This window comes from Globicephala melas, chromosome 11, assembly GCF_963455315.2.
Source record: "Globicephala melas chromosome 11, mGloMel1.2, whole genome shotgun sequence".
Lineage (NCBI taxonomy): Eukaryota > Metazoa > Chordata > Mammalia > Artiodactyla > Delphinidae > Globicephala > Globicephala melas.
The window spans coordinates 60889256-60906908 of NC_083324.2; the positions used below are offsets into that span (position 1 = coordinate 60889256).

The 17653-nt window shown below is 35.2% G+C and overlaps 1 protein-coding gene across 3 annotated transcripts in view; it reads left to right on the top strand.

Annotated features, from left to right (window-relative positions):
• The window catches only part of HMGCLL1 (3-hydroxy-3-methylglutaryl-CoA lyase like 1), a 144320-nt gene that overhangs the window by 51943 nt on the left and 74724 nt on the right, over window positions 1–17653 (top strand). For all 3 annotated transcript variants that reach the window (XM_060307579.1, XM_030840994.2, XM_060307580.2), the window contains one exon: window positions 16018–16113. In XM_060307579.1, coding sequence (XP_060163562.1) covers window positions 16018–16113 — 96 coding nt within the window. The remainder of the gene's footprint in view (window positions 1–16017; window positions 16114–17653) is intronic.

Consider the following 17653-nt stretch of genomic DNA (forward strand, 5'->3'; position numbering starts at 1 on the left):
AGTGTTGCCTGATACCTTCCCCATTATAATCCTATTTTAAGCAGTGAGAAATGTAGACATGCTCTCTTTTTTTTAATGCTTATATTTGCTAGAGGGTTTTATATATTCATATATATTGATGAAAATATATGTATTCATCAAAGACAAGGCAAAGGTAGTCATCCAGAATCTTCTCTTGAAGAGGATAGAGCCTTATCCAGAGTTGTCTGGCATATGGCAGCAATCAGTACTTCTGAGACTTGGCCCTGATCTTTGAAACGTGATTAATAATTAGCAAACAGTGACACCCCCCCACTCCTTTCCCAATCCAATTCTCATTCCCTGGATCCCTGGATTCCTTGGACCCTGTTCTCATTCCTTGGATCTTTCAGTCTCTGCCCAGCACTTAACTTCACTGATTACTTCTTCATCTGATTCCCTTGGTTTCCTCTATAATCCTCCTTCACTTATCCCCCTCCATTGCTCTTTTTGTCACCTCTGACAATCATTTCCCCACCACCAAGTTTAAGGTTCCCTTGAGATTCTTTAGTAATTTTCTCTGCCTGTGCTTTCCTCTTTGCCAACCCTTCCAAAATCAAAAGTTGCTTCTGAGCGGATGACAATTCTATATTTCCAGTCCTGTCCTCTCTGATAAGTTTCAGCCAGACATGCCATTAGCACCTGAAACTCAGCAGGTTCAAAGTCAGACTCATCATTGTTGATCCTACTTTTTGCTCATAGCCTAACTGTTCCTTAGGGAATCTTGAATTTGAATTCTCAAAAGTCTTTTATATCTGGTCAGTTACTGACCAGTTACTGGTCAGTTACAAAAATTCTTCCTCCTCAGGAGAGCCTATTCCTGAGTCTCTTCTCTTCAATCCCATGGATGTATTAGTAATCCATACACTTATGGAATAATTATTGAGATAGTCCCTTCAATGAGATTCCTAAGCACTGTTTCTCGCTTCCTTATGTATTTTGCCTATTGCTTCTAAGATAATCTCCCAGAAATACTAGCCTCCCCAAACTCACAACCTCAGTTCTTTAGAACCTTCCTTCTCCCTGTTAAAAAAGTCTGGAAACCTGGCCTGGGGTTCAAGGTCTCTTTACCTGGCCCTACATCCTTTTGCAGAAGCTCCTGGCAAGCCAAACTGCCTCTTGTTCCTCCTTACATCCTGACTCTGTAGCTATACAGCACTTTTTCTATATTCATTTATGTACATCTCAGTTTCTACACTGCCCTGCAGTTATAGCAAGATGGTGTAAGAAGGCTTAAAACATTAAAGCCCTTTTAATTACAAGGTGTTGGAAACAACAGAAACCACAAAAGGATTAATAGTATTAGTAATACATCACTTTTCACAGAGTCAGTATTCAAATATCAGGGCTACTTTGATTCCTCCTCAAAACAAACTATCACTTTTCTTCATCCCAGTTGCCACTGTATATAATCCTATATATTTTTTATAAATATTGTCTGATGATCTGCTTCCCAGACTCTGAGAGTTATGGAGGTAGTGACCGTGTCTCTCTTGTTCATCACTTGTATCCCCAGTGCTTGGTGCAGTAAGTAGGTGCTCAATAAATATCGTGACATGAATAATGAATCCATCAGCCTGAAACCATAATAACATGGCTCAATTTTCTGGCATGGACAAGTGACTCTTACTTTTTGATCATGTATTTGGTCTTGTGTTATGAAGGCCACAAATATTTTCCTTAGGAAGACACAAACAGCTTGATGAGACTAGATGTATTTCTTTGACTTGTCATTTTGTAAAATGTGAGCTACTATTATTTTACTAGCTGTCATGTGAGACCCTTTATCATCTTTAAGTCTTCATGACATTGCCTCTTTATTTGATTTAGTTAATGCTCTTTTCACATATTTGATTATTGTTGGAGAGAAACTGGATATGCTGGTGTAATTTCAGAGTAAAGTTTAGGAAGGAGGACAGGTAACATTAATGATGACCAGCCAAAGTTATATTTCACATTTTATATTTTCCTAGTCCTTTTCAAGATACTTTTATTTCCCAATGGTTTTGTGAAGCTGCCTACAAAATACGCCTCTTTACCACAGTGATGCTCAGGAAATTCTCTTATTCCACAGTACTGGAATTGTTTGATGGATTCAGTCTGATCTAGGACACACCCCGGGACATTTCAAAGGACGAGACTAGAGCCCCTTGCAGAGAGCCACTCTTCTCCTTGAACAGCTACTTAAAAGAAAAAAGGGACAAAACAAAGGGAAGGCCGTCCCTCTGTGAGCAGTAATAGGAAAATGCCTTCTGGCCTCACAGGAAGTAGATACATTTGATGGGACTATAAAATAACATGATTCATTGACTTAATCTATTGAGATGTAATGAACTCGGCCTAGGCTCAAAGTATTATTGAATAACTGACGGAATTCCCCACAAGCTCGTGAGGACAGCTGTGGCAGGGCAGAGGTACCTCTGTTCTGTGTTCTGTCTACACTCTGTCTGGAGCTGGAGTAAGTGACTTAACCTCCTTGAACCTTGGGAATCCCAGCAATGAAGCCTGCAGCCTGGGAGGGTTTAGGGCAATAAAGCCCATGAATGGGTCCCTGTCTGTGGATGCCCAGAGTCCAGAGCACCTGGCCCCAACCAGGCTCATCAGTGTTATCTGAGCGTATACCTGACCGACAGACAACTGACTGACTTATTCCGGGTTCCATGCAGGTTAGTTACCTTCTCTGGGATAAACAGCCTTTTTCTTAAAGATTGAAGTATGTGTTTAGTTTAAATATTGGCTCGGAAAAAAAAAGAAAATAAAGGTACTCATCCTTCAAATACTAAGGAATATGTTATATATTTCACTTTTAATACTCATCTGGTTACATGCATTCCAAGTCAAAAAAAAAAAAAAAAGAAAAAGGAGTGTTTTAAATAAATCACATATCTGTAAAAGAGCAGTGTGCCTGGATCAAAGATAATATCAAATTGAACTTCCAAAGTTATACTGGTCACATATTACATAGCACATCAAGGGTTTTTCAAAGAACAGTCTTGAGAGCATCCCATGTTTTACAATTTGTTTTTCTATAGTGGTGTTTGGATTCTAGATTTCACTGAGCTTGCCTGAGTGAGACTTTTCTATTGTTGTGGTTGGAGGTTATCTCATTATGTAACTACCAATTTCATTGTTCTGTTGCTAATGAAAAAGGCCTTAAATCAACAGAACTAACTCATAATGGTAATTTGAACTTTTATATTATAACCTTTCATTTTTTAAAAAAAAATAATTGATTTTTTATTGAAGTATTGTTGATTTACAACGTTGTATTATTTTCAGGTGGACAGCAAAGTGATTCAGTTATACATAAACGTATTCTTTTCCAGGTTCTATGACCTCTCATTTTTGGAGAAAATGTCATGACACCAGGCTCGTCTAGCTCAGAATAATGTCTGAGATTTGTGACAGAACGATTTTAGTGCACCAGCTTACATGTAATTTTCTGAATAATTTCTAATCCTTCTAAAGATCCTGAATGTGGCTCGAAATTGGTATTCTGTTAATTCTCTGCATCTTCTTCTGTTTCTTTCCCTTAAACGCGGGTCATGGGAAGAGTCCTCCGGTTTATGTTTAGATTGCTGCTTGCTCACTTATTTCTTTTTTTAGCATTTCAAAACGTTTTTACAGCTTCCCTCCTACTGTTTTGTTTGGCAACAGCTTTTCTAACTAAAGCAGCTGAAAGAAAAGTTCCACAGTAGCAGGGTGCCATATAAAACAGGATCCCACACCTATAATCTAAATGGCCAGAAATGATAAAATACTTGCCATTAAAAAATACATGTTCTTTACAACTTATCTGGAAAAAGGGTTTCCTTAGAGTGACATATAATCTAAGGACATTTGAAATGAGTCCACATAGCCCCTCACTTCAGTGGAGCGAACAGCAGTAAGAGTAGAAAGAAAATGTGTTTATAAAAACTCGATGGGTTTACTGCAACTTTGGAATGTGGCTCTCCGTAATGAGCCTTTTAAATCATTATAAATACAATAATTTTTGAAGGTGAGCTAGAGTTTTCCATTATCTTTAATGTAGCCATTTGGTTTTAAACACGTTCATTCACACGAGTGATTAAAGTGAATACCATTTATTTAAAAATAAGAATACATGAAAAGTACAAGACACTGTATGTTTATGTCTGTCGTATACAAAGTCTCAGTTATAAATATTTGCTCTCTGTCTCATTAACTTTTAACTTTTGGAATGGGTGGGTCCCAAGTCTGGCCACATCAGCAAGGGGCAGAAATAGATTTTCTCTGTAAAGTAGAAAGAAATATACATAAAAGGCTGTAAAAATTATTTACCAATCAGTCTAACACTTAAAAATATGGCCCAAGCACAGTGTAAGCAGGAAGGAATGTGTAAACTTTTCCTTGCCCTCCTTTTAGTGGTGATGCAATTAATGCTTTATCGGTAATGAAAACACATTTACTGGATTGAAGTTTAAGACTTAGATTTACATGGATGAGGTGCAGGAGACAGTAGCTTCTGCCCCTGAGCGCCCCCGGCTTCTTTTTCTTGTTCTGCTCTTTTTGAGGGGGATGGGTGTGTGAAGAGGCAAGGAAGGGGATAATTTGGCAGAGATGTTGAGTGTGTGTGTGTGTGTGTGTGTGTGTGTGTGTGTGTGTGTGTGTGAGCGTGACTGAAGGAGAGAGAAAGTGGAAGAACTGGTGTGGAGAGCTTTTGGGGAGAGCCCCGGAATTCTTTTGCTTATAAGGCACAGTGTCCTTGGCAAGGTAATTTCATCTTCTGCGAGTCTCATCCCCTATATCCTAGAGGAGTTGCCCTCTGCCATCGGCCAGAGAGGAGCCTGGTGAAATTTACAAGACCGCAGTTCCCATTTCGTGGGGTTACAGGAGTCCTTTCACCCAGATAGGCTAGTTAGGATATCACATGGTGATTTAGAGTTGCAAACGTGAGTGTTGCAAGAGACAAGCAAACATGGTATGCCTTTCATAGCCAAGCCTTATAAATTTTCTAGCATCACTTTTCCATACCATATTAGTTGATGTAGTTACAAAGCCATCCAGTTTCAAAGGGAGGGGATCCATGCCACCTCTTGACTGGGGAGGGGCGTTGTAGAGGAGCACATGGGTGGGGAGATATCATTGGAGCCATTTTTCTAATCTGTGACACTTATGTTTTTTAAAATGATCTAGTAATTAATCTAGTTCTGCATGTGTTTTTTCTTACTGATAATTAAAGAATAAATACAGCTGATAGAAAAGCGGGTTCTGCATTGTGAAGCCCCCAAATTCCAAAAAATATATATATATTTTAGTACTCTCAGGGCTGCTAATGTTTACCTGACTCCTATCCACTCCCTATATACAATTGTGTTGCCTCACATGGGAGTCAGGTTGGTATTTGAGTGATTAACATGAAGTGCAATATTTTAAAGTGGCTCCATCCTTCAATTACGTCATTGCTACTGTTGTCACAGAGAGCATGCAGATTGCCTAAAGCATAGTCACAGATTTTTAAAACACCTTTGTCTCTCTCAGAAAAGAACATGGAAATATGAAAATGTTTTCTTCTTTTTATTAGGATGGTGAGCACTACATGTTTTTTCTTTTTGAACTTGTTTAAGGTTATACTTTGGAACAAAATTGGAAAAAAAATGAGTTGCTAGCACTGTACATATTACTTGGCATTCAACAGTAACTCATTCTCGACCTAAGATGTAATTTCACTTCTGTGTGCAAAGAAAAAAGCAAAGCTTATAACGAAAAGCAATAATGTCACAATTCTACTGGTTAGATTTTCTTATTTTTTTCACATCGTAGGGTATAATTCAATACTTTTTTAGACTTTTTTCCCCATGAGGCCAAAAACTATGATTCTACTCAAAGATTTACTATGCTCAACATGCACTGCTTTTCTAATTGCTTAATCTGATCAATTACATTTTGACTAAAAATTTGTTTTTTTGGTTCTTAGATTTATGAAATGTACCAAAAATGTTCAAATAAAATACTTTATCTCACTTTTTATATATTTTATAAATATATTTTTATATATTTTACTTTTTATATATATCTCACAATTATATTGTGTTTATCAAATTTTCTCTAAGTTTACCCATGAAAGAAAAAAACTTTCAAAGGCATTTTGATCATATGAAAATTCCATTTTTGTATATGATTAAAATTATATTAAAATTGGACCATGAATTATCAGTATGCAGCGACAGTTTGAAAGGTCTTGCATATAATACAATTGCATAAAAGCTGAATAGAGTACAGTTTGGCACAGAAAGACTTGATTCTAACTTTTTAATGGCATTTTCTGCATTATGCTGATTAGTTTGTCAATCTTATTTTACTATAAACGAATTCCATTGATATAACTCCTGACTAAGCCACTTAACATGCAATCCACTTTAAGAGAAGCAGAGTTTGTCCTGTGGACCAGACTCCAAGGAACTAAAGTATTTCCTGGGTGCCACGGTTATGACTCTCATGGGAAGAATCACAGCCATTAGTGAAAACCAGGTTTAAAGTTTAAAGTGTTAAGATTAAATGTGGACTGTTTTGATCATAAGTTTTAAGTATGCCAAGCATCACTTGTTTTTAAGAATTCACGATCCTTGTACATTGAACACTGAAAATGAAACATATACTAATTATTTTTAAATTGATTATGGTTTTAAAGACATGTTTTGTTGATATGTTTATAAAGAATTATTATTCCAGTTAATTTTTAAAAATAAAAATAAAGTATTTTTTCCTAATTTTTAGATATACACACAGACAGACAGACACACACACACACACAACACGCACACTGATCTAATATTGCCTGGTTAAATTGCTGGAAAGTTCTCTAGGAGTCATATGGAATAGTAAACATTGGAAATTAGATAAATCTGAATGCTAAAAGTAATATTACATTCCAAAAATAATATTAAGCAATAGGTTAGTTTTATATTTCAAACTGACACATTAATGAGACATATATATGCTAACATTTCACTTCTTCCATATTTGATAAAATAAAAGGAATACAAATGTATATTATTCACTTAGAGTAAATATAAAACATTTACATTCTTATACTTAAAAATTTTTATCCAAATTCATTTATCCTGAATATCCAATTTATCAAATTAAAGGCTGATTGGAATTATATTTTTAGAATAATAGAATATTTTGTAACATCTATGAATTTTAGCTATTTGTTCATCGTCAATGTATAGGACATTCTTTTGAAGAATGCTGTTCATTTTATAAATATCTTGGATAACTTCAAATTTGTAAAGACAAAAGTTCAGAGTTTAAAACTGAGCTGCTTTAATTGTTCTAGGCACTCACATTCCTGTTTGCTTTATAAACTAAATTAAGTACTCTTTGAAATATCAACATATTGAAGCAAATTCACACTAACAACTTGAGAGCGTTAATACTACTTACTCCAGACCTTGTACTGCTGTGATGTGGGACTATCAAGAAATTTTAACACTGTTCTTAGTCAAGACTGATGCATCATGTATTGAATTCAGCTTATAGTATATAGTGAGAAACACATTTCTTAGTAGTCCCAAAATAGTTATTTCTTCACAAGTCCTCCAGGTTGTAGGTTTCCTGAGCTTTCAGTGACATCATTGTATCTGGTTAGAAATAACAACATACACATTTTCTGACAGAAAATCTGAGACCTGATTCTTACTTATTTCTGATATGATTTGGCAAAGTATTTTCATCCTTTATGCCTTGGATTCTTTCCATTCATTTATTCACCCATTCACTGCTTTTATTGTGTCTCTGTTAAACACTGCATTGAATTCTTTTTTGTAATCAAAAATTGAATAATGTGTGGTTGATAGCAATATCTGTATAATGATCCAATTGTAAAGTTAAAATGGGTAATAAGAATGAAATCACTAAAAAAAAAAATTGACTCATATAATGGGGTTATAAAATCAAGTGAATATCTGTAAATGAGCTGTCATAAAATAGAACCTAGGAATCCAAATATGTTCAACAGTTTATCTTTAAGAGGTTGTCTGTCCAGGCTTTTCAAGTTTTGTCTTCTGTAGTGCTTAGCCAGACAGAGCTCTTCAGAGCCATACGATGTCAAATCATTGCAGTTAGATCTTACAGGCTATTGTGACTGCATTGCTTGCCAGCATAACAAGAACTTTTTTGCTACAGCGCTCTCTTATTGCCAGTGAGGTGGTCTGCCTCAAACCTCCCAAGCTTCCCCTCTGCTCACCAGCGCAGCTCTCCACTGTGGGCAGGGGGGCTTCCAGAAGGAAGTGTAAGTATAGAGGGGAAAGTCCATTTACAGTCATCGAGAATGAATACAATTAGACACAGTATTTTAAAAGTCACTTCTGCTCCCATGCATGAGAAATAACACTGTTGACAGTGTTATTAACAAACACAAAGGCATGATATATGAGAGGCAACACAGTTGAACGGAAAGAAAATTATACTGGGAGCTTTGAGACTTCTTGCCCCTACTTCAGAGTCATGTTGGGAACATGATTGTTTTGACATGGGACGACCAGGAGGGTGGTCACCAAAGGCATTGACCCGAACAAAGAATCATTAATGCATATTTGTTATGTTTGCCTTAGGAAACGGGAAATGTTATTGAATAAGATGACTCTGGTTTCTCTGTCTGGAACATTAGTCTCCTAGTGTATAACCCACAAATCCATTGGGTAGATTGCGTTTATTTTATAATTTAAAAATGAATATTTGTAGACATTAATAGATTATGATGAAAATGGCTTGCAGGTTTCACAGTAAAAGAGTGTGGGTCATGTATGCTACTTGCTTGGGTCACTCCTGAGAAGCCTGCACATTCCTTCCAATAGAGGGCGGTACAGAGGCCCTTAGAACACAAAGGTAATGTTGAATAAGGAAGCACAGGAAATTATACACAGCCCAAATTAGTTTTTAGGCTTCTGGACTTAAGAAGTTTTGTGAGTATGGTGTCAGACCATTTTAGCAGTGGCAGCCAAGACAGGGTACTGGGTAGAAAAAAAAAAAAAAAACTAGATGTTCAATTTTCCAGAGATTTCCTGTGTTTATTATTGTAAGACTGTGATTTATTAAAACTGTCTTACTTCGTCAAGCAGACCAAGATTTCCTCTGTGCTACTGAGGCTAAGATATATGGGGTTTGTGGAAAGAGTCTGTGAATGAGACAGGGTTGGAGTACCCAGGCTATAAGCTATTCATGGCTGGGTAGAGCGTTTTCACTTATGGCTGTCAGGAAGGGTGCTTAGTCCCATTTTTTTTCTCATGGCTGAATTTACGAATGTGTACCTTTAAGAGGAGTTACTGCTCAAATTGAGTTTTGAGTTATAGGTTCTGAAACCACATTATTTACATTTGTATAGTAATCTGTGGCATGTGTTGAAGAAATAACACGTCCTGTATCCATCCTTCCTGCTGCATAAGGAAAAGTATTACCATAAATGAGATATCATCTAGCCAGTGGAGATAGTATGCAAACACTTTCTGATATTGTCTGCTCATTTTGAAGAGATCTGAATGCTGTCCTGGGTGATGGTGGGGTAAAAAAATCCTTCAAATATATTTTTAAAAAATTATTCAACACAGTGTATTAGTGAGGGTTATAGGTCCATGAGAATAAATCTATTTCCTGGCAAAATTTAAGATGGTTTATTTAGCAGAGACTTTATAAAAATACATATACCCAGAAATATTATGGATATACCAAGAATAAGACATGCCAAACTGAACTCAAATGGTAAGGAAAAGAAATACTATAGACACCATAGATCTTTATTTCAGAGAGATTCTTAACTATCTTGATGATATGACTAAGAGCGAGGTAGGAAATTTCAACCAGGCTTGGAGTCTCCGAAATGTTATTATTTTTCTTTGATCAATGGAACTTTTTTCACCCTGGATGAAACTTTATTTAGAACCTCAATATACGATACAGACAGAAAAATAACCACAAAATATTTGTATAGTTTCCTCCCAAGACCCTGGATGGGGCCCTAGCAATGTGCTCACCTGGTCATGTGTTTCAGTAAAATTTACAAAAGTTAGAGATTTTTGAAGATGTTTAGACAATATGGAGGATGTGCTTAACAAAGAGGAATTAGAGAGTGTGCTTTACAGTCAGACAGGGTCCCGTACCTTCTCCCCCACTCACTGGGTGATTCTCCTCATCCTTTCCATCTCTGTCTACTTCTTCTTCTACAGAAACTGTCCCTCTCATTGGGTGGTTAAAAATGTTTGAAGAGGGCTTCCCTGGTGGCGCAGTGGTTGAGAGTCCGCCTGCCGATGCAGGGGACACGGGTTCGTGTCCCGGTCCGGGAAGATCCCACATGCCGTGGAGCAGCTGGGCCCGTGAGCCATGGCCGCTGGGCCTGCGCGTCTGGAGCCTGTGCTCCGCAACGGGAGAGGCAACAACAGTGAGAGGCCCGCGTACCGCAAAAAAAAAAAAAAAAAAAAAAAAAAAGATGGAGTATCTTACCTGGATTTTAGATTCTACTCTAAACACATTTGCCATTTAAAAACAGTGCTAACTTCAACTCTGAGTAATTCTACTCCATCACACAATACAGTTGCCTCACCAGAGCCACCATGATGTATTGAATAATTTCTGTGGTGATGCAAAACAACTCAACTCCTCTCAGGAAGTTTGCATTCTCCTTATTGACTCACTCTTACTGAGTTAAAATCATAAAGGAAAAAGTTTTATGTGTCATACACGTGTGTGAGACTTTCACATAAAAAAAAATATGGTAAATGCACCTCTGGAACTTAGTGACCTGTACAATGTGATATCTTTGTAATTATACTTGTTCTGGGAAAAGGAAAAAAAATGTTCATCAGTGATTAGATTCTAAATGAACGTCTCACACAACATATATTCAGTTGGAACTGAACAAAATTTACTCAATGAATATTTTGTTTTCTCTATCAACTGTTATTCAGAAGAGAGGTAAAGGGTATAGATACTTTTACTTTTCATTTCATTGGACTTGAAAATGAAAGAAGGGTATGAATTTAAAAATTAATTTCTATAGAATATCTCCATAATTATCAGAAGAATTTTAATAAACAATTATGTTTTAAGTTTGGGCTTATTAAACCCTTTCCTTTTATAGTATACTACAGTATAATTTATCATAGAAATTATATTTGCATATATAATATATGAATAGTTGTGCTTTATGACTATTTTTTAATAATTTCATACTTTATGCATAGTCTTACTCCATTAAACTCTATGAATATTTTGCTCCTTTAAAAAACATGCCCCTGAGTTATTTACATTTGGCCTAGATAAGGGTTAGCTTAAATATTTGTCATTATTCTACTTTAGGTTGCCAAGAAAAATACTTCCTTACCTGCTTCATAGAACTTCAGATCACATGGCATTTGTATTATTTTGTATTTTTGGTATGTACACACACACACATACACACACATTTCCCACCACTAGCCTGTGTATTATATGTATATGGACTGCCTCTGCATCATTTTTTAATGCCAAAATGTTAGATGTATTGTAAGTGTATAAAATGTTGAAATGAGTCAATATTCAAACATTGAAGGGCATTTAAAAAGTCCATTTTTAAGGTCTCACGATATTTTAAAATTAGCTTTTGTATTCACCAATGACAAATTTTATAGTCTATTTGTAAAATATATATTCATATGCATTATTTTGAAATTCCAATAATCTCAGGGAATTTGGATGAGCATTTAACAATGCTTAAACTATATTTTAGCCACTGCTGTTGTCTGGAGAACACATTGAAAGCATAAATATTTAGGAGAGATTATTATATTCAGATAATGACAAAGTATTAGTAAAATGTCTAAATATGTGTAATGTGGAGTGTCCAAATATAATCACCCCATGATAGAGTTAGTAGCAAGTAAAATAAAACCTCTAAATAAAAGCTCTAAAAATTACATTCTAATTTTTGTGATGCTTTGCATATCTTTAAGATGCTTGCAAATTATTGCACAATTATTGTGACTATTTGAATCCATATCAAAATTTGGATACCTAGAACAATTAATTCACCATGGTATAGCCTGTTTGATTGGCTAGGTAGGTATGGCCATTCCCACACCGTGGCCAGATGATGGCAAATCCTGTTACTAACCAAATAATGGGAATTTTTATGATCTTAAATGAAAAGTTTCAGCAAAATCTTAAAAATATGTTAATTCAAACCAGATGTAGAAAGATTTTGTTAAGATGTCAAAATAGTACTGTAAAGGAATAGTTCTATTATTGTTTGACTAATAGTTAGACTTTAGACATTAAAATAACATCAGATTGAAGTATAATATAAACTCTCTGAGTAAAAAAATAAAGTAAAGCAAGGATTTTATACCTTTAATTGAAACCTGCTCTACTTTATTCACTGTAATAAAATTATATCCTATCATGATTTCCTAAAGCTCTTTACATAATTGTCTTTATTGACCAAATTTAGCCAGAATACTATTATGTCTTAAATGACCTCATTATAGTGTGGCTGTTTTTAAAAAGGAAAATGTTCTGATTTGTTGGATTCTAATTAATGTATTTATCATAATTTCATTAATTTCAATGATTATCAAAGTTTAGCTTTCATGACCTGGGAATTTGGTTACTGTCATCTCTGCTTATTTTCTAGTTCTGCTGATTGAAATATCTATTAAGTCACAGTTTAATTACATAAATTTCTACATAATGATTCAAGATTTTTGTTAAACTACATATAGAGTGAAATAGTCACTTACAGATTAATATGGCCTATATTTCTTGAAGATTAAAATTTGTCTTGTCTCCTTCATGCTGTGATGCACTGCCACACCTTATTCTCTAACTGCATATTGGTTTGAGAAGCACTCTTTATTGATTTCTGTTATCATGTTAATGTAAATGTGTCTCATAAATAAACATACTGTGTTTAGTTAGACATAAGTATTAGTAATATCAATGAACATTATTCTCTAGTAAGAGTGTTTTAGATTTCATTACAATGTCCTAAAACTAGCAGTAACTTTACTTGTCTTTCTGATTGAAATTAGGAATAAGTGCTCTAAATTTTTTATGATAATATGTGAGTGCATGTTTGCATATATATGTGTGTGAGAGAGAGACACAGAGAGACAGAGACAGAGAGACAGAGCTCACACTCTAGCCTCAGACACAAACTGGATATATAATCAAGAACTATGTTGAAATCTGCACAAAGGTTGACTATTTTTAAAAGAAGTTATAAAAGAGTGAGGATTACATTTTTGAGTAAAGTCACCTTCCTTATACTACCAGCCACTGTGTCCTATTAATTTTTCTCTGGTACTTCCATTCCCAGTGCCATTTCAGTGCAGTGGAACTTGTCACAAGCTGCATCCTCACCATTGCCTGAGAATTGCCTCTCTTTTCTCTTGACTGCCCTCTGCACCTCTCCCAAGTTAATCGTTCTAAAATACTGCATCTATCCCAGTCTTCCCTTGCTAATTCAGCACCCACTCTTCGTGGCTGTCTATTGTCTTCACAATAAATCCTGAATTTTTAGAATAATGTGAACCTAACTCAAGACACATCAAAGTGTGTGGCCCCCTGTCTTAATTTATAATCTATTTCTTGATTGTTTACCAATAATCTTTTCTAGCTGGATAGTGTATTCCTACTGCTACACCCACCTCTTCCTCTTTTCCAACCCTATTGATTTTTCAGTGTTTCAGCCTTTATGGCTTTGTAATGAATTATCTGAGAATTTAGTGGTGTCAATAAACATTTGACATGCTCATCAAATCTTAGGGTCAGAATTTGAACAGGGTACAGGAGCAAAGTTGTCTCTGGTACACAGAGTCTGGGGCCTCAGGCTGAATCACCTGGAGCTCCTTCAATCACAAGTTTAAGGGTTAGGGTTAGGGTTACGGTTAGGGTTAAGTTTAGGATTAGGATTAGTGTTGACTGTTGGCCGGGGGCTCACCTCCTCTTCACGTGGGACTCTCCATGTGGGCCTTTTCCTGTGGCTGCTCTGCAGGAGCTAGTTTTTCTCAGAGCAGATCAGCTGACTTTCCCATGGTGGCTCCCCCCAAGGAGAAAGCCATATAGAAGCTCTATCCTTTTTCATAAGCTAACCTCATCATTCACATGGCATTATTTTTGCTGTGCTCTATTGGTTGGAGCAGTCACAAGCCTGTCTAGGTTCAAGTGGATGATAAATAGCATCCACTTCTTGATGGAGATCGGTGAGGTTTTGGAAGAACATGTGGGATTGGAAATACTGCTGTGGCCATTTCAAAAAAATGTCATTATGTCATATTAGGGACTGTAGTTCTTATCCCATATACTCTTTTAAACGTTCCTAGATTAGTATAGGCCCTGCCAACCTTTCCCCATTCTGAGCTCTTATAAACTGTGCTCTTGTTCACAACCAGTATATTTTTTTGAATTGTTAACTTTCCTAGTGCATCTCTTTGATCTCCCCAACTATATTGCAAATTGCTCAGTGCAAGGACGTTACTTTCCAGTGTTTATATTTCCCACAGGGCCTAGCATAGGGCTTTGGACACAATTGATGTTCAATAAACCTCTGGGTTAAAGTGAAATAGGCTTAGAATAAAATAAGCTTTGGCTTTTATGCATCGTAGATGTCTGTGGTGGATGGTCTTTGTGAAGGATGCAGCTATGGGGTGGGCAATGGTGGCTGTGATCTCTAAGAAATAAGTGAACAAGAATCACATTTTAGACACAATTAAATGTGTTTGGATTGAATGAAACATGAAGGCTTAAATGTCAATAAGGCATGATGGCAGTCAGTGGGAAGTGCTTTTTTGCATCTTAAGTATTTAATTTTAAATTTAAAATGTATTTAAAAATTCATTTAATTATTCCAAAGAATAATCATTGAAAGTATTAAATTGAATTCTACGGGCATTTAACTCAGAGTCAATAAGACTAATGGACCAGTAAGAGTAAATATTGTAACATTTCACATTAAAAAAAATGTGTAGCTATGCTAATAAAAGCATTTATACTCTAATTTACTTTTATTTCCTTTTAAATTAAAAACAATACATGCTTATTTTAACAAGTCAAGGTATATAGAGAAAAAACAAGTCTTCCCTCAACCGTTCCCATACTGAAGATACAAAGTTTGGTTTGGTGCATGTTTTTACAGCTTTCTCCATGTTCATTTTGTATACTTTTCATTGTTTATATATTATTCCTTATATTTATTGTTCATGCCATAATTTATTATTCTTCAATATGCAAAGCTCATGGTTATGTCAATGGTAATTTCTCTATGTGATGATTATGGGATTTGATCATCAGTTATTGCTCTAGGAGGCTAAATTATAGACTTGGTAGCAAACTGGTAAATTTGATATTTTAATTCAAAGTTGGCTTTTTTTTTAATAGATTCATAGAAAATATACAAAATGAAGTCTTTGTAGGATAAGTTTCCTGCTGTGTGCTCCATTGTATTTATTTGTTCACGTTATAAGAACAAATAGTAACTCAAGGATAGAACTACGTAAAGCAGTATGACTGTTACTAACTAAAACCAATAATATACTAAGGTCTCAAACTTGTTAAATTCTTCTAATGGATATGTGTAATTTACACTTTATTAAATATTGTAAAATTTCATATGTTAAAAATTATTTGGACGTAAAATTTTCATGTGGAAGGTAAATGCACAGCCTATGGCCTTTCAAACTCTTCCCACTATCAGGGGTATTGGAGTCTTGACCATAAAATGAAAGGAAGAGAATAAAGATCAGTCAAGTGAAAACACCAGAGTTCAGAATTCCTGTCTGTAATCAGTCACTTAAACAGATCCTGTTATGTGAGGACGTTACACCCAGATCTGGTTATTATGTATTTATGACATTGAGAACTACTTATCTGGCATGGTTTTGCTATTTCAAACATGAATTGATAGAATATAATTGCCTGTATTATTATAACCTCCTGAAAAACTAAAAACATGATTGATAGAATATTCCAAGTCCCATATCTCTATATAACTATTATGTATTTAAGATGGCAGATCACACTGAAGTGATGAAGGGCATTCGTCAATATCCAGGAATTCGATATCCTGTCCTTACTCCTAATCTTCAGGGTTTCCACCGTGCTGTAAGTGTGCTACTAATCTTTCTAAAACTGATATGCTTCTTGTTGTAAAGATCTTTTCGAAGTTAAATTGGTGTGATATGACTCCCTCGTTATCCTGCATAAATACTATCACTAATACCCGTAATACAGGTACATGGAGATCAGTGACCTTGTGGCATTTTGGGGACTAAAATGCTCCACATAATGGCTCTTCCAGTCTAACCATTCAAGAATTAAAACATAGAAATACAATTACCCATTTTGATGAAATTCTTTTGAAAGTATATTTTGCGCTCCCCACTTAAGCAAGGAATACAAAATATAACAAAGATTTCCCAATACGATATTATAATTATTAATATTATTGTAGTGGATAATTATTTTTGTTACTTTTTCTGAGGTTGCTGTTGTTCCTGCCCTCTACATGGTGCTAATCACTGTCTTTGGAATTGCCTCTACCAACTTTCCTTATTTGTCTTCCGGTTTGTTTCTTCCAATCCTATGTGCCTTGGGAATTTATATGCCGAGAAGCTTTCGTAATTTCACATACTAGAAGAATCAGTGTAGTTTTAAGTAAAGGCTTGAGGTGTTAAGCTTACATGGCTTTATTGTAAAAGTTGAGCAGCAGCTATTTTTGGTATTAATGGATATTTTTCATTTTTCTATTTGTGACTGGGTTGCATGAAGTTGAAATTGTGGGCGCTAGTTGGTGTATCACCTATTAGTGTATCTTGTGAAACCACTTTTATTTGAATTAATACAAATTTTATCACATTGTAAAGAAAGACAGAGACATTTTAAGAAATTATAAATATTGCTGTCATCTGGTCCTAAAGAAGTAGGGAATGTAACCATCCTGAGAAAGATATGAGAGTACACCCTCAGGGTAGCATAGAAAGTAATAGGAGAAACTTTGGCTTGGGAGTCAGGCAAGCCTGTGTTTGAAACATGGCCCCAGAACTTTTACTAGCCTTGGGACCTCCTCTTAGTGTTTTAGCCTCTTTGAGCCACAGTTTTCTCATCTGTAAAATCACCATAATAATACTTCATTTACAAAATTGTTTGTGGATTAGAAATAGGGCATGCAAAATACAACACCAGCATATAGTAGGTGTTCAATAAATAGTACTTTAATTTAGTTAAATTAAAAAAAAAATTTTTAAGTGAAGTATAGTTGATTTACAATGTTGTGTTAATTTCTGCTGTACAGCCAAGTGATTCAGTTATATATATATATATATATATATATATATATATATATATATATACGTTCTTTTTTAATATTCTTTTCCATTATGGTTTATCATAAGATACTGAATATAGCTCCCTGTGCTATACAGTAGGAACTTGTTTATCCACAAAATTTTAATTTTAAAGGTTAAAAATTTATCTTGGATGGAAGAGTGGAAACCAGTATTTTTAAAAAAATGTTGGAGGAGAGATGACAGAATTTTTTTCTTAATGTATTAATAGGGTATCATAGAGAAAGGGGAATCTAGGCACAGTGGTACAGATGATATATTAATAGAAAGTCTTAAAAATCCAGCTGGAAAACTAGGAG